The sequence below is a fragment of the Centroberyx affinis genome, unplaced genomic scaffold, assembly GCF_046629955.1.
Source record: "Centroberyx affinis isolate AG114_WGS23_722 - 3 ecotype Tasmania unplaced genomic scaffold, CSIRO-AGI_Caff_v1 ptg000341l_1, whole genome shotgun sequence".
Taxonomy (NCBI): domain Eukaryota; kingdom Metazoa; phylum Chordata; class Actinopteri; order Beryciformes; family Berycidae; genus Centroberyx; species Centroberyx affinis.
Genome location: NW_027279015.1, coordinates 10,108 through 36,281, shown reverse-complemented (window position 1 = coordinate 36,281; position 26,174 = coordinate 10,108). Strand labels below are relative to the sequence as shown.

The 26,174-nt window shown below is 42.3% G+C and overlaps 1 protein-coding gene across 1 annotated transcript; it reads right to left on the bottom strand.

Annotated features, from left to right (window-relative positions):
* Positions 1-1,346: 1,346 nt before the first annotated feature.
* alpi.1 (alkaline phosphatase, intestinal, tandem duplicate 1) lies at positions 1,347-21,315 on the bottom strand. The gene is made up of 11 exons (XM_071515333.1): positions 21,156-21,315; positions 19,896-20,021; positions 18,659-18,774; positions 15,081-15,255; positions 12,868-13,040; positions 11,412-11,546; positions 10,944-11,019; positions 8,766-8,900; positions 5,502-5,693; positions 3,681-3,797; positions 1,347-1,830 (listed from the first exon to the last, which is right to left on the bottom strand). The coding sequence occupies exons 1-11, from the start codon at positions 21,232-21,234 to the stop codon at positions 1,559-1,561; spliced, it is 1,596 nt and encodes a 531-aa protein (XP_071371434.1). The 5' UTR covers positions 21,235-21,315; the 3' UTR covers positions 1,347-1,558.
* Between the last annotated feature and the right edge of the window lie 4,859 nt (positions 21,316-26,174).

The following is a 26,174-nucleotide window of genomic DNA, read 5'->3' as shown; positions in this document are numbered from 1 at the left end:
CGTGTCTCAGAGTCTTAAATGTGTGTCTTAATCTGAAAACTGAGATATAGTTCAAGCTTAAATTCAATAATAATCACATTTAATGTCAAGATGTTTCATTCAATTTCAAATGGCTTAGAAATTGTATGTTAATGTATTAAAAATATATATTTTTTAATTTAATGGTTCAATATGAGCATTACAAATTCAAATTTAAACAATTCAAATACAATCTCTGCTGGCATTACTCTCTCTCCATACCTGTCAAACATCTTCCAAAGCAAAAACAACAAACAGTACTTCAGTGAACTTGTAGTATCAGTGATTCTGTTTTCCTCATTGACCTTGATCAATGAGGTGAAATGAGTACCTGGAAATAATTGCTTCATCAGACGGGCTGATACGCCTCATGACTTGCACTTTTGAAGTCTCTGGAGCCACTGTCGGTGTCTCATTATATTTAATCAGTTCATAGATGAGGGTGCGTTGCAGCCCGCTGGAATCCCAATGCCCAATGATACTGGTTGGAAATAGCCCTTATACAATAAGTGCTGATGACTCCACAATGACAGCAGCTGCATGGAGTGTTTGTGAAAAATGTCTTTGTGTGTGAGAGAGCATGTTCGTGTCTGCATGTATACTAGCCTGCCTGTATGTATGCAGTGTGTGTGTGTGTGTATGTGAGAAAGAGATAGCACATGCATGTTCAGGACTGCAGTTTTGCATGCTAAGCTACCAGCTTGTGTCTGTGTGTGTGTGTGTGTGTGTGTGCGCGCACGCACAGGTGTGTCTGAGTGTCTGTGAACACATACATGTTTATCTCTGGATTTTTTCAAGCATACTGGCTTACCAGACTGTGTACATACAGTGAGTGTGTATGCGTGTGTGTGTGTGTGCATGCATACATGTTTGTGTGTGCGAGTGCATGTTCATGCCTGCATTTTTGCATGCATAGCCTGCCTGCATAGGTGTACACTGTGTGTGTGTGTGTGTGTGCGTTTGTGTCAGGGTTGGGGCCATTCATGAACTGAATTGCGAACGCATGGTAAATTCCAATTCAATTCCTGGAGTTGGAATTGGAATTGGAATGTCACTCAGCTCTAATGAAACAAAATGTGAATTGAATTTGAATGACAGGAAACAGAAGTGAATTCCATTAAATTCTATGACATTCCAGAGGTTGTAAACATTGCTGTATAAATCAAACATTATGAATCAAATAAAAGACAGTGAAATCAATCAAATAAATTAAATAATAATGTATGTATTACGATTACATGTTATGCATCAAATACCACCTGAAAGGTACCTTTAACATTTTATGATATTCAGTATTGATAATATATAACACTACATGTAATCTCAGATATGTGGTAAAAAAAAACAAAAAAACATGGAATTTCACAGAATTTCATTGAATTAGATTAAACTTCCTGAAATTCCAGTTTAATTCAAAATCTGTTTCCTGTAGTTTTTTTCAAATTCCAAATCCTCAGTTCAATTGGAATTGATGAGTTGAATTCATGAATTGACCCCGACCCTGGTGTGTGTGTATGTGTGTGTTCACGAGTGTGTACGGTCATCTGAACAGCAGCCAGAGGAGACCGGCCAAGCCAAGCAGCGGGCCGGAGAGTGCGTTCACACACCCGGCGGAGGCGTGCGGGTGGGGGGGGCAGTCTGTGTAGGGCTCCAGGCAGGCGGCGTACGCCATGACATGAGCCACGTAGTTCTGCTCTTTGACCCCGTGGAACAGGTGGGCCATGGGGCCTTTGGCGTAGATGGCCACGTCCTCCCCGCCGTGCGTCTCGGCGTCCAGCGGGACGGCGGCCTGCTGCATGTACTCCTCATCGTCTGGGGAGGGGAGAGAGGACGGTTCAACCACACTGGTTAACTGAAGAGTTTTGATACTCAACTATCAGGTAAAGTTTTTATTCTCAGCTATCAGGTGACAAAAAGTTGATAGATGTTCAGCAGAGTGTCATTTTCCTTGCCTGATTTCGACAAAACTGTCAACTCGTTACACTCCATTTCCATCTTCAGTCTGACATTGCCTCCACTCTAACCGATTTCCGTGGGGGAGGGGGATTCGATTTTCCCTAACCAATCACTAGAGACATTTTAAGTCGACACTGATGCGTAGCCATGACAACACCAGAGACGGTTCAGAAAGTATACAGCATCTTTGACAACACGGAGCGAAGTAAAAACAAAGTACGACGACTTTTAATGGATTTAGAACAGCCTCGATAGCAGCGTCTATCTTGTCTATAGCGGTCGCCATTGTTGTTCTTACTCCTCCTTGGTTCCGGCGCACAGCTTGACAACAGCTTGACAACGGCGTTAGTCCCGCCCGTGGCGCTGATTGGCTAATCGTTAGTCCCCCCCCCGGCGCTCATTGGACCGATCATTTTTCAACCGAGAAACCACTGTTTCATGTCACGATGCCAGACCAGGATCACTCAACTCGGTGTAGTGGGCGGATTCAAAGGTTTGGACCCAGGCAATCATTTTCCTATTTGCTGCATCTCTACAGATTATGTAACCCTGACCCTGATTTCAGCCTAACCCAAATCCCAATCCCATAACTAACCCCAGTTCAGACACTGAATATCTATAGAATGCTTTTCACCCTGTTATGAATATCAGCTGAAACTTAGTAGACTTTTTAGTCACACATGATATGAAGTTGATTATCAGCATTCAAATAAAGTGTGACCTTGCTCTAAAATGAAATATGCACTGTTAGAAAATGTACATGTACACACACAGACACACAAACATGCGGAATGATAGAAGTTACAAAATTAAACCAACGAGAGTTCGAGGCACTGTCACTGTTGTAATAGCAAAAGTTTTATTTTATTTTAGTGTTATTGTACATAGGCAATCTGAAAAGTTAAAACTGACCAATGTGTTTCAGATAAAATGAGCCTTTGTCACTCTAACTTTTAACTGGCATTTAACATCTGCTGTCACAACAAGGTTGGGGTTTTTAATACATGCTCCCAAACCTTTGGTCATTTACCAAATAAAATCAAAACACAGTGCTTATAAAATGCAGAAAGTGATTTCAATCCTGTTGAGAAAATGATAGCACATTTACTGCCTGATTTCATCGGCCTTCATCAGGGTACAGAGGCTGACTTTTGGAGTGCCTTGGATCTCTCCTTTTTCCAGATGGATATATATTATTTTGGAAATTAATTCTTCAATTTGTAATTGAGTGTTTGCTTTGGTTTCCCTGGTGTGCCAGTTGGGTGGAGTTTGCGCTTCTGGGACAAAACTAGGGCAGGTTCCAACGCATAAGGCAAGGCCAGTCAATTTCAAAAAGGCATAAATCCTGACTTTAAAAAGTAATTCATCCCAGGATAGAGGTATTTCCAGATTACTGTATACACACTCATGCAACGACTGAAGCGAATGGTGCAGAACAGGAGGAGGTGGAAGTGGATCATCAGTGTCCGATGTTCCATAAAGAAACACAAATGGCCTACGTAAGTAAAGTTACATGCACACGCTGAGAACAGAGTACAACTCAGTACACTGAACGCCGCAATCATTATATTTCATCCATGCTTTCCACAGAAAAACACAGGCATGAGTCATCCATAAACCACATCAGTTCGCGTTGTCTATATACGCATCACCACCAACTGTACACACACTAGCGCCACAGCTGAAAGACATTAGTTTCTACTTACAGTAATCCACCATTGTGATGTTCCCTCTGGTTCCGTTTATGTGTACATAACCGGGGCCGTTGGCGTACAGGATGCTGGTGAAAGGCATCTTGTCATCGGCTTTCTTCGGAGCCAAACCTGAATGACGAACAATGGTGGTGAAGGTGAGTAATAACAGGTAGGCTATAATTCCACATTGGAGCAAAAAAGGGAAAACAGTCATTCTGCCCATTCATTTAGTTGTTGTTATACCATTACTGGTTTTCCTTTTTGTTGTCATTTAGCTGTGTCTTATCTTTTTATCTAGATTTGTTTTAGGTATTTTTTTTTCTATTTCTTGTGTGTTTCTCTTGAGGTCAGGTTTCATTTGGCATCAACTTTGGAGGACTGCTACATATTTGATATTCGGTATAAGACCTGAGTTAAAATCCAGTCTGTATGACCTACATTCATGCATTGTAGGGGATTCAAAGAGATTGAATGCTGAACATATATTAGTAAATAAATAAATAAATAAATAAATATTTGTAGAGTAAGATGGTCAATGTCCTATCTCAAGGCATATGCAGTTGTGTCACAAATCTAGCAACCCCGTCTGATGCCACCCTGGAGGTCCATTTGAGAATTGGCTGTGTGCTAATAATGGCTAAATATAACAACCAGGCTACAAAAATAGAGATACTTAGAAATGATTGTGTTGAGGGTGTATAGGTCAATTTAGTAATGATAAGTAAGTATAAGTAAAAGTGAATAGTCTGATAAGGTAGATATTTTTCCAAATTTAGGTTATTGTAACAGTAATCTATTTTATCTTGAGCCCTAGCTTTGACTCCCAAACACTGAATTGCGTAACAAAGAGTTAGCTCAATTAACCTGAACAAACACCTGGTTTTTGGCTTTGACAGCTAGCTAACTAGCCAGCTAACTGTCCTAACTGAGCAAAGCAACTGATGTTACTGTTAACATGCGACTACTAGCCACTTCCTGCTATTTTCTACTAAATACATTAGCTAGTGTGCATATCAGATGTGTTAACAACAGGACAGTGATGGTTAGCTGACCAGATACTATGGTTAGGTACGTAGCTGACTTGTAAACCAAAATTTATCAGATGTATCAGTTGCGAAATGATCAGTCCCCAATCAAATATAGCACAGAAATGAATCACTTCTATTCAGACGGCTGTTCTTAACCACTGTTGCCAAAGAGCTGATGACCTCCAATATGGCCGCCAGAGGGTGTGTTACGTTATGTGTGTCAATGTGAGCTGTATGTGTTCGGTTGACAAACAGTAAATATAATTTGACAGTATGTTTAACAACCAGACTAGCTAGCTATCCAGCCATGTCATTGTCCCCAAATCAATATCAAGATTTTCACGAACAAATGAAATAGGCCATGTGTACTGTCGGCCGCAGCCTGAAGTAGCGAGTTGAATAGCGAATGGGATGTGAGATGATCGCTTACCATATGTGATACAAAGTATCAGTAAGTTCAGAGGGGCAGTGTATTTCTTGCAGTTTGTGTTACAGTCGTTATCCTGTGGCGTTCAGAGGATGAGGCTCTATGCTATGTTTACTCATTTTAGATACAGGCTGATACTACGTAGCCAGCGCATTAATTTAGAACGGTGAACAGACAGTTTCACTGGAACTACTTAGTAGGTGGCCATTATCAGGAATTAATGGACACCCTGCAGCCAATCAGAATCGAGTATTCAACCAGACCATGGTATAAGTCTGCATAAATGGCACCAAGACAAAGTCCTTCTGAGTTCTGATTCTGGTTCTGATGGTGATTCTGATTCTGGCCTACATTGAAGGTCTGTGTCTTGGACCGTACCAAAGATGGGGTTCCCTCGGGGCGTGTTCCCACCGAAGGTGAAGACGTGGGAGTGGTCAGCGGTGACTACAGTGAGCGTATCGCATTCCCTGGTTAGCCGCGAGGCTCGCTGAACGGCCCGGTCGAACATCACAGCTTCTGTCAGCGCCAGCTTGGCGATGCCATCATGGTGGCCGTGGTCAATTCTCCCTCGTAACGGAGGACAATGGGACAGTGAATTAGACAAGGCTCAAAACATTAGACACTTCACTAGAATAATTTTAACAAAGGAAAATGTTTTACAAAATTAAACCATTAAATGAGGCCCCAGCAAACAAGCCCCTGCGGGGCCACTGTGGGGTTTTTGTGGGCAGTGTGGGCTGGGGCAAACCCACTCTAATCCCACAAGGGCCCACTGTGGTTTTGCCCATGCGGGGCCCACAGTCTTTTCCCACCTATGGGCCCTGTATGGGTTTTTTGTGGGCTGCCCACACTTGGGCAAGCCCACAGAAAGCCCATTGGGGCCCACTGTGGATTTGTCCATGCAGGGCCCACACCCTTTTCCCACCTATGGGCCCGCATGGATTTTCTGTGGGCGTTCCCAGGTGTGGGCAGCCCATAGAAAGCCCATACTGGCTTTCTGTAATGGTATTATTAAAACTGGCTACGCACATAATCTGCATTTTGAAATGACTCAGAGTCATTTGAATTTCTGGATGTAAACCCTGTAAAAAAAAAAATCCTGTGGTACCTGAAAATGTTGCTGTGGTATTCCTGCGGTACTTAATTTTGGTACCACAGGACAAACAAATTCTGTGGTACATTACCACAGGCTTTATGGTAAAGTACCATAGATTTACCACACACTATGTCCTGTGGTAGTGTACCACACGCTTTATGGTAATGTACCATATATTTACCACACACTGCATGTCCTATGGTAATGTACCACATTTTAATGGTATTTTCCCACATGGTCAATTCCAGCATGTGACATCTGGACTCAAACTGACTAATAAAACATCTTAGGGAATACTGATTAAGCATAAATGCAGCATTTACAGTATTTTAATAGAAACTCATAGGGAGAGTGCATACATTTTAATCTAACAGCAAAAATAAATAAATAAATAAATAAAACTGTATTATGACATGAAATGAAAAGGCTTTTCCGAGATATTTTCTGCAAACTCTGAATTTTTACATCTAAAAAAACTATCTACAGTATATATCATGCATTTGTTGTATATAAAAGTGATAATTTAATCCCATTAAACATGTTACATAAGCAGTAGTCGATTTGAGGAGGGATGTGAGGGGATGCCATCCCCCTTGAAATGAAAATTGTCAAAAACCATCCCCTTTGTAACACTGCCATCCCCCTTTCATCCCTCTTTATGGCACAAAGATATCATTTAATCAAGAAATGTGTAAGCCACTTATTATTGATATTTAATCATTTTAATGAATATAGCACATCTGGAGTTTAGAGCAAATCCGAGGACGGGGGGTCACATGCACCTGCATTGATACGGATGCATGTTTTTTTATTGGTTGATGGCACAGCAAATCTGCAATGACACCTTGAGGATATTATTTTGGCTATTATAAATGGGCTGGTGGGCAGGTAGGTCTGCAGGACTACAGGTGTGAGAAACGTCAGGAGTCATAGTGATTATTTTCTGTAATTTAGCCTACACTGTTTGAAGTGGGGAAAAAGAGAAACAGATATTAAACAGAGATCAGATAGCTAGTTGACATTTTAATACATTTCACTACATTTCATCCACAGCGGGATGTTGCCAGGCAACAAAATAAACGGGAAGTCAAGATTAACCTAGTTTGAATTTTGTTGTTCAAGTGGCAGGTAGTCACCGTCAAAGGGAGGAAGCCCTTTGTGTGTCGTTCTCACGTAAGCCCAAATAAAATTTGACTAAGGATCACAGGACTTAGAGCACAAAGGTGTTTACAGCGCTAGTATGTGCTGAATTTTGTGGAGTGGCCCTAATTTGATTACTTTGGGTGGTAATCTATGATGGTAAAGGAAATGGATAACTGCTAAGGCTGAAACAAATGTAAACACACACACACACACACACACACACACACAGTAGGGGTTCCTTTGTACGAAGTAGCCTATTTGGCCATCATTGAAAAGCTATTGACTAGTCTATATTTTCGACCTAGATGATAGCCAGGAGGATGTTTTAAGAGACGATGCAGCAGAGGCAAAGCAAGCAGGAGAGGATGACAAAGCGAGCATGAGTAGAGGTTTGATAACTATAAATTTAAAGTTTGGATAAGATAAAAGTGCCATGAGTATTAAGTTATGTTAAGTTACACTTTATTGATCCCTGTGGGGAAATTTGTCCTCTGTATTTGACCCATCCTAACTACTTAAAAGCAGTGGGCAGACACAGTGCAACGCAGGGACCAATTCTGAGAACAGTGCCTTGGTTCAGGGCATTGGCAGGAGTATCTGATACCTAACATCCCTAACTTGCATGTCTTTTGAATATAGCATTACGTTTGTGCTGTTACAATATAAACAAAAGGGTCAACATCTGGTCCCCTACCCTCCATGCTGTCGCCACTATCAAATTGTCTCCATAAGGATCCCACCATCCCCCTTGAAATTTGTGTACAAATCGACCACTGATGTTGCTTGGGATGTGTAAAGGCAGTTAGTAGGCCTGTTTGGAACGCAGCCAGGTGTGTGCTACTAATGTTGTGAGCTCGCACTGGTCACACATGGGCCCCAAAAGGGCTTGTTTGCTAGGGTGTCAGTTTTGTTCTGTTTTGTGCTTATAGAGCCATAATATAGGCTATTTGAAGATTAAAACATTTCTTGTGCTTTTGTTTTTATGTTGGTATATCGCTGCTGTTTGGTAAAATTCAAGTATCTGAGTACATTTGTCAGACATCAATGAAGGAATGCCTGACTTTGCATTGATGACGATACTGTATTCTGGAAATCCTACAATGGGGTTTTAACAGGTTTCAAGGTGTCGTAGCACTCACTCGGGCATAAATTACCACGTTACCTTCAAGTGAGAAAACCACCAAAATTACAGTTATGTGTTTCTGATACTGCATTATGTTTCTGATGAAGAATATGCTTAGTGAAATTCTAAGTTGCACTTTGTACAGATATTGTTGTCATTTACAACGAATGGTTAAAGTTTTGATTCTCTAAACAGTTACATATTGTCTGCCATCAGTTACTGTGGCGGTTTGCCTAAAGAGCCATACTGCTGACAGCTTTACTGTCATGGTGGTACTTATCTTCCACAAACAGGAAGTATCCTTTGGGGTTCTTGCTGAGGATCTGAATGGCCTTCTCTGTCATCTCCACAATGGACGGGTCACGTGTGCTGTTCCGAAAAACCTCAAACTTCATGTCCTTCGGCTCAAACAGGCCTGGAACCACAAGAAGGAAGGAAAGAGAGATTTTGAGGTAAAGCAAAATGAAAGAAAAAAAATTGTGGCAAAGCTGTTCATGGCATATACCAATACACGTGCTGAATACTGATGTGTTATTTAGCAGACTGGAGTTTTAGTTAGCCTATACAAACTTTTCCTGGAGGCAGAGCTGCTCTCGAGTCAGAAATAATCTTATAGGTTGCGTTAAACCTCAATGGGCGGAGCCAAAGGACCACAGTGTTTTGGCGAAGATAATGTTAGACTGAAGCCCAGCGATAAAGGCGAGAGATAAGAGAGGACAAAGCTAATATTATGAAGCCTAGCACTCTGCTACTAACTGAAAAAATACGATCTTGTCATACTTAATTATCAATGTTAGCTAGTTAGCCTAGCTGACCTTCCAAGTTCAAACTAGCCATATAGCTATCTAGGTAAGCTGGTTAGCTAGCTGCTGACCTTCCAAGATCGTGAATTCTGTGATCATGAAGGGATGAATAAAAGTCGTTGCATTTATGTTTTATTTATATTCCTTCTTGGCCAAGTATGCCAGTTAGCTAACTTGCGTTCTGATAAACTGTGGTTCTTTGGCTCCGCCCACTGAGGTTTAACTCAACCAATAAATTTAAGAGGCTGACCTGACTTAGATGTTACAAGGGGTGTAGGGACGATTGTGTGGGTATGTCAGGGTATGACTGGGATTATTAAGTGGGCAGCTTCCATCACAGAAACCTAATTCTCATCTACTGAACACTTACACTACCTTGACATTGCTTCCACACTTACCCTGCACATTGAGAAGTTAATGTATATTTAACTGAATACCCCAAAAACCCCTTCTAATCAATATGGCATGCTTTATGCTTGTGTAGCCTATACAAGGCTTAGCTGCAGTCAAGCAAATTCGACTGGTCCAAGACACATTCTAACCTCATGATAATTTCCATGAGGCTTTATTGGCTGCAGTACCAGCTTTGGTGGTAACCAGAGAGCTAGTTTGCAAACGCTCTTCCTTTTGCCTCTTTTTTATTCAGATGTAGGAACACTTCTGTGGAGAAAAGGTTTCAGAGAGTACATATCCATTGGTGACTGATGCATGAAAGCAATAATACCACAGTGATGATGAATCTGGAGACTTCAGTGTTTGCCAACAGAAACTTGGCTGCGTCTGGTGGTGCCTACTGCATTACTGTTGTACTCATCATCACAGCAAAGTGCTCAGGCTTTTATGGCTGTAGTGAGAGGTGATAATACCAGATATGCATTTGTGAATTCACTGTACTTTCACACCTTTGCTGTAAATACTAGAGCTGTCTCGACCTTACTGGAATCCCATGGTACATATACTCACCAAGCACTTTATTAGGAACACCTGTACACCTGCTTATTCGTGCAATTATCCATTCAGCCAATCATGTGGCAGCAGTGCAATGCATAAGATCCTGCAGATACAGGTCAGCAGCTTCAGTTAATGTTCACATCAAGCATCAGAATGGGGAAAAAATGTGATCTCAGTGACTTTGACTGCGGCATGGCTGTTGGTGCCAGATGGGCTGCTTTGAGTATTTCTGAAACTGCTGATCTCCTGGGATTTTCACGCACAGCAGTCTCTAGAGTTTACACAGAATGGTGCGAAAAAACAAAACACGCGTGTACGTGCATGTATGTGTGTGTTGTGGGTCGGTCTGCGCTGTAATAGTTGCTGGTTTGTTTTGTCTGGCTCCAGGCCTTTGTATTATTACATGGAAAAAGATAAATTGCAGAAAACTAATATCTACCGACCCAACTCTTTCTTTACTGTGAACGCTGAAGAGACATCACTTTATAAACAAATTCCTGCCTACGGATTCTGTATGGTGTGTTGTGTCATGTGGGCGTCTTTCTGCCTGCTTATCTGCCCTATCTACTGTCTGTCTGTCTTGTGTATGTGTGAGTGTGTGTTTGTGTGTGCGCAGATATACTATATGTTCATGAGTGTTGGTCTATCTGCTCGACCCACTATCTGTCTGTGTTATGGCCTCTACTGTATATACCAATACTAACCCATGAGCCGGTCAGTAGTTTTCACATTGATCTCATCAAACTGCCTCTTGTGCCAAACATAGTGAGACCTCTTGTTCTGAAACACAAACAAGACAAATACATCTGTGACTATTTATCTCACGACATTTGCCAATAATTGACACATTAGGCCTCATTTATGGAGCCAAACCACAGTTATGATTTATGAATATTCAGTCTTGATGCCAAAATCAGCGGGTTGCACTGATTTTCTCCATTTGTCTGACTTAAAAGATAAAACTAATTTCTATCAGTAACCAGAACAGACACTTCCACAGTCTTACTGTAGAGCAACTGTGAGTTTTCAGAGTGGCTTCAGTGGCCTTTCATTGTACATACAGAAAAACAATATGTGGGCAACAAAATCATACATGAGTTACTGTAAGGAATTATAAAGCATGTGTCATTTTATTTATTTTTTTATCTTTGAGCAAAAGAAAATCATCCTACTGGTTTGGCCTTCAGCCACACGTCTATGAGGTTCCTCCTGTCTTTGCGATCCCCCTTGCGAGAGTTGGAGGTGGGGTACTCTGGGTCCGGGGTGCCTTTGGGTGTCATGTACATCCTTCCTCCACCCAGAATCACCTTATAGGGGCACCAGACAATGCAATCATTATATTGAACATTACAGTCAATACATTGAGGAAACCATATTGCAGCCATAACCATATCCATATTGCATATTGTGGATCCTAGGTGTGAAAGCGTCTCTGATTAAAAGACTAGAGTGAAAACCAGCAGGGCTCTTGGAACAGAGTGTCCATGTGTCTACAGCCTTTGTAGAAAAGGTTGAGCGTTTACAGCAGCAAGATTCACATCATCTGTGTATGTTTGATGTGTAGATCAGCGGTTCTCAATGTGGGGTCCGGGGACCACCAGGGGACCTTTAGGGGGTTCCAGGGGGTCCCCAGCAAATTGATGAATTGTTAAACTTCACCATTATTTCATTTAAAAGAAGTTAATACAATTATTGAATGTAGAAGAATGACAATTGTGATAGTTTCACTGTTATCTCTCTACCTAAAATATTCTCAGATTTGGGTCTGAGAGACAAAATCTCATCAAATGGGGATCTGTGGCTCTAATGTGGACTAAATCTGGGGTCCTCAATATGAAAAAGGTTGAGAATCACTGGTGTAGATCATAAGGTAGACCATAAGCAAGTCTGATTTACAATCTGTGCATTGAGTAAGCCAACAATATGTGTTAAACAGTGATGCAGTAGTTAAACAAAAGGTGCATAAATTATTAACTACACTAGAGTATGTTTTACTTTCTAAAAGACAACATTTTCATGCAGCTTACATCAGTTAGATACTACTTTCTTTAATGCATTTTTGGAATCCCAAGGAGTTGTATCAAATGAAAAAGATGAATAAAGTGTGACAAATCTAATGGTGGGTAAACTGAGTTTCCCTGTTCCATTAGATCACTTCATTCTTTAGCCTTGAATGTATGTCTTGAAAGTATGTATGCACTCTACTCTGAGGTCATGTTCTGTTTTTTCTTCTTCACCCAGTGTGTCAGTCCTGTATTGTGCAACTGTCTTGTTATGTGCCAAGCACCGTTTAACCAGGTCAAATTCCTTGTGCACCCGTTGGACTTGGCAAATAAATGTGACTCCAGGCTCTGATAAAAATCTTATTTAAATTGATCTGATTTACCTGTGAGCAACGTGTAAAGTGACACTACAGAAGGGTTCATTTCCAAATTGCTCAATAACCATCTGGGGAAAACAACAACAAAGGACTTTGAAACGTATCACGCTTTGCTACAATGTTTGTGCTATCAGTTATAAGAGTTAAGAGAAGGAGGCATTTTTTGAAATTGGGAATATGTCACTTTGAAACGAAAAACTTCACATTTTAACTGTCAAACGGCAGCAACGCGTTGCTTCTTTACGTACATCGATGTCAACGTTGGAGACCAGCTGGGTGGCGATGTCGACGCAGCCCTGCCGGCGGGCGCTGGAGGGAACGTCGGCGTCGCTGTACCAGCTGCGGCTCACAGAGTGAGCGTAGGCAGCGGCCGGGGAGGCATGCTGGACACGGGTGGTGGTCACGATGCCTACTGATTTACCTGACCAACACACACACACACACACACACACACACACACACACACACACACAAATCAGAATCACAGCTCTAATTGGCAAATACAAGAAATGTGCAGGAATTTGTCTGATTGAAGACAAATTGACAATTTACACAGGACCTTAAATATGCAGATTGGAGTTTTAGTTATACAAACATTTCTCTGAGGCTCTAACTCAAACAATGAGATTATTTCTGCATCCAGAGCAGCTCTGCCTCCGAGAAATGTTTGTATAAAAACCTGCCTTAAATACAGTGTAAAGGGACAATTCAAGGCATACTGCGGCAGTCTGACACACACCAAAAACAAACCATACATCATGTTACTACACATAGTGAATATCAGATTTCTCATAAAGATAGTATAGCTAAGTGTATTGGCTATAAATGGCACAGCGATAGACACGTGTGCACAGACACCGATTCAAGCATGATCACAAACACGCTCACGTACACAAAACTGAACAGTCGCACACAAACATACTAACAAGAGCATGACACAAACACATAAAACACAAAGATACACAAACACAAAACTGAATGCTGTTTAAAGCTATATGATGTCTAGGCCTATTGTGAACCTTGACCCATAAGTGCTGATGATCAGGTAGCTGGGAACTTGCTTATCAGATGATTGTTTAATATTAAGGCAGATAATGAGGCGGGGACATTGCATATCTTGAGATAAGAATTTATTCCAAGCAAGTCAAACTTTTCCATCACACAGTACACTAAGCGATAGCATGAGTGCAAGTGTGGAAAATTTCTCAAATGAAGCGGAGGAGTAGAGGATGAAGCGGCGGCTTTGTGACTGGAAAGTTGGCAGGATGGGGAAAGGTGAATGATTGACGTTGGCCCATCCTTCAACAACTGTAGACGTGTCTTTGCGCAAGGCACTGAACCCCCAAACTGCTCTGGTTGGGATCTACTCAGTGACAAATAGTTCCGCAGAACAATAGTAAAGTCACGTAATCATGCATAAAATCATTAAAAATGTCCCTCAGTTAATTATCACTGCCTCTAGATGTCACTGAGGACGGCTGATGGTTTTATGTCCACTTTATTGGCTAAAATACCCTTTGTGCATACAGTTTAAACGTGTCACACTTTATCTATGTTAGCTTTGACAATAGTTCTGATTGGTTAAAACATTAAACCCTTTGATTAACAGGTTATACAGGGCTTTAGCAGTTTTAACCACAGTCTAATCTATGGGTTAAAGTTCCCATATTTATGACTGTCCATGCACTTTGAGTTGTTTAATTTACTTTTATTTGTTTTTGCACCTTTTATTAATCAATAAGCAATTGATTTGTTAACGATGACATTTTTTCTGACTGCTTATAGGCCTATTCTGCTTTTTCAATTTTAAAAGCTTCAATTCTACAGTAGTTTATTATTACTATTATTTTATTTACTAGGCAACAAATTTGTTATATGTAAAGACAGTTTATTTCTGTAGATCTTCTCCTCTGACCTCTGGTATTTTAATTCTCAGTAAACTCTACACTACAAAAAAATGGAAAGCTGTCAAATGAATATGGTACTCAATACATGACAGTATGACTTCTTTCAAGAAATCATCATAAAACAATGAAGAAAATCTTGAAACAAGAAACTTTCTCCAAGACAATTTCACTTTTACCAAGTAAATGTCCTGAAACAAGTTACATCCTCCTGAAAAAAAGTAAAATTTGTTGAAACCGGTAAAAATCCTAAAATGAGCTTGATAAGTCCGGGAAACAAGATAATATCTTACCAAGTTTGTCAGTTTTTGCAGTGTAGACACTATAGTGCCAAAACACCTGAAACGGTGGAAACGGTGAATCTGCTACCAAATCAAAATCAATCATTCTAACATTTGATCAAATTGTAGCTGAACCTTTCCACCCTGTCTGCCTACTTTATAATCATACTTAAATAACACAATGATAGCTATTAGCTGTATGCATAAACGGGGAGGTGTGCCTAATAAAGTGGATACTGAGTCTAAGTGAATCGGTCCTGTTCCATCAATGGTTACCTTGTGCTTTGGCGCGCCGCAGCACTGAGTAGACCTCGTTGCCGAAGGTGGTGTTGCACTCGTAGGCGACTGCGTGAGCGCTGAGTCCGACAGTCTTAGCGTTAGCCTTCACCCCACAGTGGTAGGCTGTAGCCGTGCTAGCGCTGTCCGCTACCTGCTTATCCACACTGTAGGTCTGCAGAGACAAAACACAGTGAGAGAGAGAAAGTGGGGTTGGCTATAGGTTGAATCACTTGTGTTATATCAATTTGCGATAACAAAAAGGACATTCATTTATATGAAAATGTCACAGATTATTACTAGTGCTGTTAATCGATTAAAAAAATGTATCGAGTTAATCACAATAATAGGCTGTGATTAATCGTGATTAATCACAAGTTTAAAATACTAATATTTACTTGTATTTTTTGGGGGAGATAAAACAAATACATGTGTGGTGATGGAATAAAGAAAGGCATGACAAACTGGTTAGAGGAATCAGAGTTTTTTTTTTACTTTACTATAACATCAACTTTACTACAACAGCTTAGTTTTGGTGATTTCTGAATTAGAATTAGAATCTCTTAATTTGCTGAGTAAAAAAGTCTCAGGGAGTGCTTGGCATTGCCCACAACATCCATAATGAATTGCAGACTTAATTAGCAGACAACCACATAAACATAAACAGTTACAAAGTAACGTCTGCTACAAAGTGAATGTAAACAGCTTGCCTGTAAATTGTTTGCAAAGTAACATCTCACCCAAATGAATACTACAGTGAGTAGGCCCTATTTAAGAAACTGAATGCCTTTAAAAAACGTTTTAAAACCTTTTTAAAACTAAATTTGCCGTTCAGCACACCAGGGGATGTCTCCTCAGTCATCGTGTTATCTGCGTTTGCCACGCCTTTCAGTAATTCAGCCAGGTAAACATCTGCGCTGGAATTACGGGAGGAAGTTGGGGGCAAACTTGGTAATATGATTAATTTGTGTTAAAAAAAAAATGAACACGTTAAGGTTTCCAGATTAATCGCGAGCGTTAAAGTCGACAGCCCTAATTATTACTTCAAATAAACCCAACGCTTGGCAACACCTAGCACGTATTTTGCAGGCCAAGTGTGTGAGAACAATGGTGTGATCTCATGAAATCAGAATTTTTATAATCAGATGTTAGAAACTGCACAGAACATGTGTAACCATAGTCTTAGAGAGAGAGAAATATAGGATCCCAAAGGTCTCTTTTAACAAAGATAGTCATCGCAGACATAGAAATGTGGGTTTTCTATAAGTTAAAACACAGCAATACCATGAGTATCGGGGTTGTGGTCCCCATAAACTGTTTTCGGGGGCCGTTCAGAACATCTTATCAGATGAACGTGAGGCAGGCTGGATCACACAGCAAACACACTGGATATTCAGACACTGTTCCAAAATGTCCAGCGTTTAACCGAGTGTGAAAACAATTGAGGGATTATGCTTGGCCCTGAGGCTGGATCTAACTTTTATCTGACCGTGAGTCTATTTTCACTGTTTCCTGCTTTCACCGCAATGTCAGCGTTTTCAGCTAAAGTGTTGATTTTAGCTAAACCCTTTAACACTCTTCTAACTCTTTGCCTGCAAAATGTTTGAGGACTTAAGCAAGCTGGAGTGGGATGGAATGAGGCAAGATGCAACATGTTAAGAGGACAAAGCATGTGAGCGATGGACACACACACACACACACACACACACACACACACAAACACACACACTTCGCCACTGACCCACCCATCTATATATGGGCGTATTATCTTGCAGTATCTCTCTCTCTCTCTCTCTCTCTCTCTCTCTCACACACACATACACACACACACACTCTCCATCTAACAACACCCAGAGATGACATGAGTCGTTCTCTGAGCCTGTCCACTGATAAGAGTGTGTGTGTGTGTGTGTGTGTAGGTGTGTGCACTTGTGTGTGTGTGTGTGTGACTGAAGGCAAAGAGGTCACAGAGTGCAGTAAGGCTGCATGGTGTTAAACAAAAAATATTTCCATTTGTTTCTTGCATAAACTTTTTTCTGTGGCTTTTGTTTTTCTTAATTGTGAAGCAGTCTGTAAAATGTGTTTTGTGCTATAATAAGTGCTGTATTAAAGTTAATGATGATATAATGCAGGTTTTTTTTTTACTTTTGTGATTTTTTTGGATATGAATCACTATACTTTAATTTTTTCAGTTTTTTAGTTTTCTTGTTACCGCTTAAAAAAAATTCTCAAAATGGGCATTGTGATAACAGAGTGGTATGTTAATGCTTTGGATTTGCTCTGTTTGAATGAAATTAAAGCTTTTCCTCACTCTATGTGATTTGTAGTCCAGGGATTCTGCGCAGCTCGCTCTATTTTTGCTCTTTATGTTCTATACACAAGCATAAATTACAGTACATCATCAAGTGTGCCTATTTTGCACATATTTCCTATCAAATATTGATATATGTACAGCATATATCATCCCACTAATGTCATTGAATACTAAGTTCAAGTCATTAAACTTGAAGGCGATGTTTGGAACCATAAACATGCATGCAAAATGAACAGCGCTCTCACACAGAGTTGCATAGCCTACAACTCAAAATTTTAGCTATTTCACTTATTTTCTAGCTATTTCACTTATTTTTATAGGAACATTTGAGCTTGCAAAGCTGCCGCAGGAATGCAATTAAAAGTTAAAATAGATAAAAATATAAATCGGAATGTTCATTCATTGGTAAATGATGAATACGTATAATTAAAACCAAAAGGAATATGGAAAAGAAAACCATTTTTCAGGTAGTGACCATCGAGAGAGAAAGTAGACCAAATATGCTGGTATTTAAAGAGTAAAGCCTATGCAGATGGTCTGAAGTGGTGCGTTTAGGCGTGTAGGTAGAAAAAAAAATAGACCTTAAGCCTAAAAAGATGGAGCAGGTCGGAGTGATGTGTGTGTGACGGAGCTGAGGCAGAGCCAGAGCAGAAAACAGTGTTAAAGGATAAGGCCGGTGTTTTTTAATGCATTGCTTGCTGTTGCTCTGAGCAGCATATTTCATCATCACGATGCACCGGGCCGGCCGACTTTTTCCTCAAACAACTTAATAAGCCGGCTGTAAACACGTTTGCGATCTCAGGAAAGTAGTTCCGTAGCACCGAAAATAGTCCCCGGCGTAATGAACAATTTGTTCCCATTTGAATTTGATTTGGTAATAACTACAGCCTGACTTTTCGTGGTAACAGTTAAGGATTTTTAAAATTGAAACTATGTCTTTGTGAGCTGTATTTAAAGGTTTTCAGCTTACAATTGGAGCCAATGACTTCCGGGTTGACAGCTAAAAACGGTACGTGGGAAGTCAGAAAGTAACGGGAGTAGAGCATAGGATATGTTGACGGTAAGCAATGCATTAAAAAACACCGACCTTATCCTTTAATTATATTGAGAGTGTTTCTTTCAGAGAGATGGACGACTAAAACACAGCTGAGTCTCTTCTGGTGTAGACTGGGCTTGATGAAACACTACTGCCTTTTGCAAACTGGAAATTGCAGTATAGCCCATGTTGGATATTTGGATATGTTGTCGACCGTGTTGTTGGCACCTTAGACAGAGCGAGGTATGGGAAGCTGTCCATGGCCAGCACCGTCTCCTCCCCGGACCCGCCCTCCATCTGACCACGCAGGATGCGAGCCGCCGACACCGTGGACACGCCCATCCCTGGGGGGGAGAGAGTGAGTGACAGGTGAGTGTCAACAAGAGGCTCCGCCCATATTGTTTGTTTACATAACAACCTTTGAGCCTGTTGAGACATACTGTTTGGTCTGGTGTTTTAAAGATACCATGAGGAATTTATTTGAGCATTTAAATGTTGGAGGTATTCACATTCATATTCTTGGAAGAGTTTCACATTCTGGAAGTTTCTTGACCCCACAGAGCTCAAAATACAGCTGTGTGTTTGCAAACATTACAAATGTGGATAAACCTTTCACAGTCGCAGAATACATATTAAAATACAAAAAAAGCTCAGACTGTAACATTCAGAGTGAAAAAAAATGACTTCAATAAATCCTTATGTAAACAAAGTCAAAAGAGGGCAAGGGCATTAGCATGAATTCAATTTGCAAATGGACTGGGTTTTCAACTCAGTGGTTTGCCAGGAGAACTACCTTTTCAAACAAAATCATTTCACACCCCAAAACTGACTCAGAATACAAAACGTACCAATGTATTGTAATACTCTAGACTGCTATTACACCAACTTCACATTTCAGGGACTTGCAAAGGCCTAGGCAGTGTAAAATACATGTGCTGTATGTTAGCTTCTGATATCAGTTTCTCCAGAACAATTTGGGGACCCGCTTTTCTCTTCCTGTGATCCACCGTTCAGTCCCACAACCGGCTTTAAAGAAACCCCTCTCACTTTGTTGCGCTTAACTTTCCCCTAAACACCACAGTTACAAAACTGAGAACAAGCTCTGGCCGGCATTATTGGAGCACGATCGGGGAAGATACGTGAAGAAAACCCAGCCACGACCACCCAGAAATGTAACTAAGCAGGTCTGATTAAGAGCAGAGATTCTGGCAGCTATCAGGAAACAACTCTTAAATCTCTGTGCCTTTTAAACGGCTCCCCTTACAAAAACTGGTCTCATGCCTCACCAGCTGTTAATATACCGCCCAAGTGACGATTATTTGCGAGAAATTCTCCGATCAAATCCGATCCAGATGGAAACTTTCCCCTAATTGCCGTAGAAATCCTTTTCGCTAGACGGTGCAGCCGCCGAGTGCCAGGCTGCTGGAGGAGACCACATCTGGAGGCGGCGTGTCTCTTCACCTACCGTCGCCCAGGAACAGGATGATGTTCTTGGCCCGGTGCTCCCGGGGGCGGAGCCTCAGCGCGGCGTCCAGCGTTTCCCGGGCCTGAGCGTCCCAGTAGGCCGGCTCCTTCTCCCGCTCATACTGCGCTGCTCCATGGAAACACACACACACACACACACAGACAAGAGAAGGGGATGGATGTGTGTGTGTGTGTGTGTGGATGTGGGGTTGATCTCAGAGGTTTAACAGGTAGAGAAAAAGAAGTGTGTGTGATAGTGTTTGGGTATGTGTGTGTGTGTGTGTGTGTGGTGTTTGCATGTGTGGGATGGTAAGGGCTCAGGTACAGGAGAACTTCAAGTGTATTTAAATGTGTATGTGTGTGTGTGGGTGTGGGTGTGGGTGTGGGTGTGTGTGGTGTTTGCATGTGTGGAATGGTATAAGGGCTCAGGTATAGGAGAGCTTCAAGTGTGTTTTAGTGTATGTGTGTGTGTGTATGTGTCAAATGGTAAGGGCTCAGGTATAGGAGAGCTTCAAGTGTGTTTTAGTGTGTGTGTGTGTGTGTGTGTGTATGTGTCAAATGGTAATGGCTCAGGTATAGGAGAGCTTCAAATCTGTTTTAGTGTGTGTGTGTGTGTGTGTGTGTGTGTGTGTGTGTGTGCATGCGCGCGCCTGTGCATACATGCCCTCTCCCTCTGTCTTTCCCTGACACTTTGAAATACAAGCATGGCCTGGGGTAGGACAGAGGAGAGGCGAGGAGGGGGTTTCTGAAGAGGCGTCAAAGTGACAAAAACAGAAACAAGAAGAAGAAGAAGAAGAAGACGCTCTCGGTTGCTGTCCGTTCACGCCCGCTGATGACAGGCAAACAGCGAGGGAGGGAAGTCCAAAAGGAACATTCCTCCGGCCACGCACCAAAACAGCGGAAAGGCAAACAGTCCGTCCAACATTTCGTAACGCTTTACATAAACAAATGGACACAGACAAAAATACATACACACATTTTGTGCACGGACACTGACACAGACTCCTCCATTACACCTACACACCTGAGCTCTTACTCACAAACCAATGCAGAAGTTTAAGCCCTGAGGCAGACGCACACTCCCTCTCACACACACACTCATCCTTTCCCAGCATGCAAACCTCTCTTCACCTCTTACTCACCCACTCCCGGAGGCTGAGGTTACCTGCTCACGCCGCCCTGTGCGTCCAAATGTCCGCCCACAAAAGCGCTACTAATATCCCCTCCGCGGACAACAATAACAACTCTGTCGTCTCCTCACCTTGGCTGTCCGCGACGGCCCGGTCGGCGGCCAGCAGGACGGGGCCCAGGAGGAGGAGCAGGAGCCTGGGGGTCTGCATCCCTAACCCCAGCAACCTGGAGGCTGGAGAGGTCGACACAGCCGGCTTTTCAGAACAACACACCGAGACAAGAGAGACAAGAGGCACAAGAGGGAGAGAGAGAGAGAGTGTGTGTGTGGCAGCGAAGACCTCCGGCCCTGCCTTTTTAAAGCCCCGCTGGGTGTGTTGTAAGGAAGGGCCCACGCCAGCTCATAGGCTTAGAGCCACAACAGAGAGAGAATGAGAGAGAGAGAGAGAGAGAGAGAAAGAGAGAGAGAGAGAAGAGCCAGGAGAGCGAGAGAGAGACAGAGAAGCAAGGACCACACAAGAGCGCTGTAGCATCGCAGCCCCTCTCCTCGCTTTGATTCCTGAAAAAGCACCACCCCCCTTTTTATTGTTTTAAAAGGTTGCTTTCATTTATTTCTCTCTCTTTTCCTGGCTGTCTCACTCTGAAGTGTGTATGATAGAAATTTGGTCCTTTGATGTGGTAAATGCATAATGGGTCTTTTTATGCAGCAGTTGATTTAACGGGGAGAAGAAAAAAAACCTCTGCCCAATTTGTGTTGGCATTCATCATGATACAAATCATAACGGTTTCTCTTTCCATTTCTTTCCCCCCCCTATCCCCTGGAAAAACAGTCCAGGGGAGAGAGGGAACGAGGTCCAATGTATTCTCGGGAATATCATGATTGACTCATGATGTGCTCTGCTTTTCATGTCAGGAGCACGGTCATATTTCCATTTTCCCCTCTCTGAATCTTTGCATTTAAAAGACCCCAATATTTTCCCTCTCTCACCAAGTCAACTTGGCCGGTTTTTCCGTGGGAAGTAAAGCGGGGATAACATTTTTCCTCCGTGAGGTAGTGGAGACCGCCTGCAGAATGAAAATGTCTCTTTTTTTCACGCAAACACAACAGTTTATGTGTGAAATGAGGTGAGTTGGGCCAGCTTTGTTCCGTGCGGCCGGAGGAAGCGAATTCCCGGCGTGCGGCTCTCGCCGCGCGAACCCGGGAGGCTGAATCTCGTTACCATTCAGCGCTCCACAAGACGTCTGCTCTCTGCCAAGCGCTCACCCATTGCCAACAGGGGTTTGCAGTTAGTCACATGTGCCTAATCAAGACTGCAATAAAATCATAGCAGCACCCTGGATAAAGAGGCCTCACATGACGCGGCCCACACCACATGAGCTAGAATTACCAGCGGCAATGTGTGAGTGCGGGAAAACCTGTGGAGGCACGTCTGTCTGTCCATTTGTTATGGGTTCGCCCCAGAGAGAAAGGCTGACTTATGTTGGGAAAGTCAATTTAGTTCCCTCCGAGACAAGTGTAAATAGCCGGTGGCTGTTTTAGGTCTCAGCGTGGATCATTCATCCACCAAAAGGTGCTTAGGCACTTTTGTTGGTTGATTACATGACAAGCTTGAATGCTCGTGGGAAGCCTGTGAACTCATGGGAATTTAAAAGACTAACGCAAACCAACCAGAGCAAAACAACAGTTTAAGAAGTCTACTCCCACAAAATACTACTGTGATTATTTTGTTAACCAAGGACTTAGCTTATCTGCCATCTCTTCAAAAGTATAATCATTTGTTTCAGTTTGTGCTGTTTGTCATTTTTTGTCAAAATAGGTGTTACTTTTTCCAAGAGGTAGATATCTCATTCTGAAAACAAAACTCTTATATATCATTTTGTCTTTCACCAAAGTAAAACAGCGATGATTTAGTGACCGTGATCCATCAAAATAAATCACACACTGCATACAGGAAGGATACAGAGATACCCATCGATGAAAACAGCCCTTTCCTGGCCTCGGATGTACGGGGAGTGCATATGGGATATTTATAGTGTAGCAGATGGGTGACTTATGTACACTACAGAGATCACGAAGCACAGGAAAATGTACAGTGGGAGGCCTTTTTTTCTCTCTCTCTGTTGTCCAGTCTGTTCTTTCTGACCAAGCAAAGCACCTGTTCATCATTCAATATCTCTAAAGATCCAGTTTGTTAAAGCATTACCATTTTGTCAAACAAGGACTTAAGTTACTGTCTACCCCTTACAACAAACTATTATTTGTTGTCATTTTGTGATATCCGTCATTTTGTGAGAGTAGGTGTCACTTTTCTTTCAGATGGTGAATATTTCAGGAGTTCAGGAAACACTGCAGTTCTACTACCGTATTTATCGTTTTTCTTCTTTTCTTTTCTCTGTTATCTGGTCTGTCCCGTGAGATTTATCTTCTCTGTTTTATCTGTGGATGCTGTTTTTCGTTGAATAAAAAAAAAGGCGCGGAAGACACAAAAGTCATCAATTAACAGCGAAAGAGGCTGGGGATGACCTAAGACGCTGGAAGTCTTTGTGTTATTGTATTAAACTTGCTGAACCCGGGTCCTCCTGAACCCCTCCTTCTCTGAATATGACAAGCACCTACACTCTAAAAACTAGGGGTTCATTGTTTTTTTCCCCTCAGATTCAATGAGAGCCAATAAGTTCCCTTGACTTCCTTGAGGAACCCCCATATTTCAGAGGTTAAACGTACCGTCAGGGTTCATGACCCTTTCTGAAGGGGTTCCTCAAGGAATCTTCTGGGGCTCTCCTGTATGATTTAAATGTAAATGTTCCTGGAAGCCCTACTATTTTTTAGAGTGTATGGAAACTCGGCCGGGTTATACACTTAAACACCCCCCGCCCCCCCCACTCCCCTCATTCCAGCATCTGGATCTTGTGTTAGATTCCCCTAAAAGTAAATTACAAAGGTTATAATCCCCTCTGCTCCCCTCCCCTCTGCTCTTAACTCACCAGCCTCCTTTAACCTATAGATTCTGGGAATTACAGTGGTTAGCCAGATTGTGCGTCTAGATTACAAGTCGTGGAGGGAAATGTTTAGGTTCAGGTTGTCAAGGCGAGGATGTACGTGTGGGTGGCGGCGGACCACACAGCCACGGTCTCAAAGATAGGGCCAAATCCTTTTCCGCGACTTTTAGAGGATGGGTTTTAAAGAGAGTTTTTGTGAGGCAGGATAGAGATGGGGAAGGACAGATAGGCATCAACAACTCTCACCATCAATATCCTCGGCCCTCTCTGCCTGAGTCGATATGTGTGCGTGTGTGTGTGTGTGTGTGTGTGTCTATCTTAAAGAAGAGAGAGAGTCAGACACAGGGAAAGAAAGAGGGGGAAGAGAAAGAGAAAGACAGCCAGCTCTAAAAGAGAGAAAAAACAGAGACAGCACTGGTGGAATAATTAAGCTAAGTCGGCCAATGATGCCTGTGATCTATTTTGGCCTCGTCACAAATATGACCCCCCCCCACCGCCACACAGACACACACACACACACACACACACACACATACAGAGTCCCATCCACCTAAAGAGACAGACGAAGAATAAATCTAGATCAATTTAAAGGAGGGACTATAAATTACGTAATGCCGTTTATGTGCAGCGCTGCTGACTGAGATCCCATCTCACGACAGTTGGAAGGCTAGTCATAAAAGCTTTTTACTGCTGGCACGCAGCTTGATTGGGGGACGATTATAAATGAGGCACCAAGAGACCCGCGTCCCGCCTCACGACAACTCACAGCCGCTCCGGCCAGAGATTGCTACCTAAACATCAAACGGCCTGAGGGTCTGAGAAGTGGCCCCACTTTAGGTTTAATTGCACTCATAAAGGAAAGATGGAGGTTAGTTCATCCTAATGAGGCTACAGTGTGTGTGTGTGTGTGTGTGTGTGTGTGTGTGTGTGAGTGTGAGTGTGAGAGTAAATGAAAGAGACTGGGTGAGCGGGGAGGAGAGAGAAAATGTGTGAGAGAAGACAGAGAAGAAAGGAGAAAGAGGCGAAGAGTGTGAAAGAGGAAGAAAGAAAGTGTGTGTGTGTGTGTGTGTGTGTGTGTGTGCGTGCCAGCCCGTCTGCCTGTCTGTGACGTCTTATAATTGTTCATGGTTTGTTTTGTCTGACTCCAGACCTACAGTACATGTTATGACATGGAAAAAGTAAATTGCAGAAACCCAATATCCACAAGCTTGATTTTATTTGTACTGTATACATTGAAGAATATATTGCATTTGACATCACCTCATAAAAAAATGCTTTCATGGGCACAGAGTGACCGCATGAAGTCTTTGGTCATTGGTGCAGCGTCATTTTAGCAAATATGAAACTCTGACTCACCTGAGCAGCCGCGTCCAGCGAGGAAAAGCAAGCAGGTCAGCAGTATCATCTCGCCTCCCAGCCTTTAAACCTCCTCAGCTGTCAGACCCTGTTCTCTTTTCCTGACACTATTCTGCTTCCTCTTTTTCCCTTCTTCTTCTTCTCTTCTTGTCTCTGGACTCCAAATGCCCAGTGACTCCAAGCTGCCTCTTATACCTCCTTCCACAACAATGGCTGGCGAAGTTTCTCGCCTCCAAGGTATCCAGGGAAGTAATAAATGACTGATGGAAAAAAACACAACTTATTTTCCTTCCACCACTTCCATTTTGTAGCCTTGGCTTGCATCTTTTGTTTCAGAGAGAGGGAGAGGAGGAGGGGGAGACACACACAGACACACGCACCTCCACCACTCACCTTTTTACCAGTTTGCGTCAGAAATATCCCTCAAATCAGAGCAAGCCGGCCCGTTTCCCTCCCCACACTGCCCATCTCAAATCAAAGTGTTTCTCTCTGTCTGTTTCTTTGCGGACACATGCCTGTCAGCAGCTCACCCAGGTTCGGGCTTTGTAGTTTGCTGCAGGAAATGTCTTTGAACGGGTTTCAGAGGAGCCGAAGTGGGACGCGAGGTTTGAGGGATAGGGGGAAGTAAACAAGTGTGTAGATACATTAGAAAGACGAGCACGTGGAAATGTACATATACTGATGAGCCAAGTGCTGTATGAAAACTGAGATTATGCAGAAAAGCAGAAACGGAGGTAATCCCCTATGTGGAAACATAGAGCCAGAGATGCATTCGTATGCAAGATGGTCGGGGATG

What these genes read in the sequence shown, in the direction of transcription:
- alpi.1 (XM_071515333.1), bottom strand. Translation starts at nt 21,234, where the DNA reads ATGCAGACCCCCAGGCTCCTGCTCCTCCTCCTGGGCCCCGTCCTGCTG. An exon ending in CATACCTCGCTCTGTCTAAG is followed by an intron (nt 15,256 to 18,658) that starts GTGCCAACAACA and finishes TTGTCTCTGCAG; the next exon opens with ACCTACAGTGTGGATAAGCA. An exon ending in CATCACAATGGTGGATTACT is followed by an intron (nt 1,831 to 3,680) that starts GTAAGTAGAAAC and finishes TCCCCTCCCCAG; the next exon opens with ACGATGAGGAGTACATGCAG.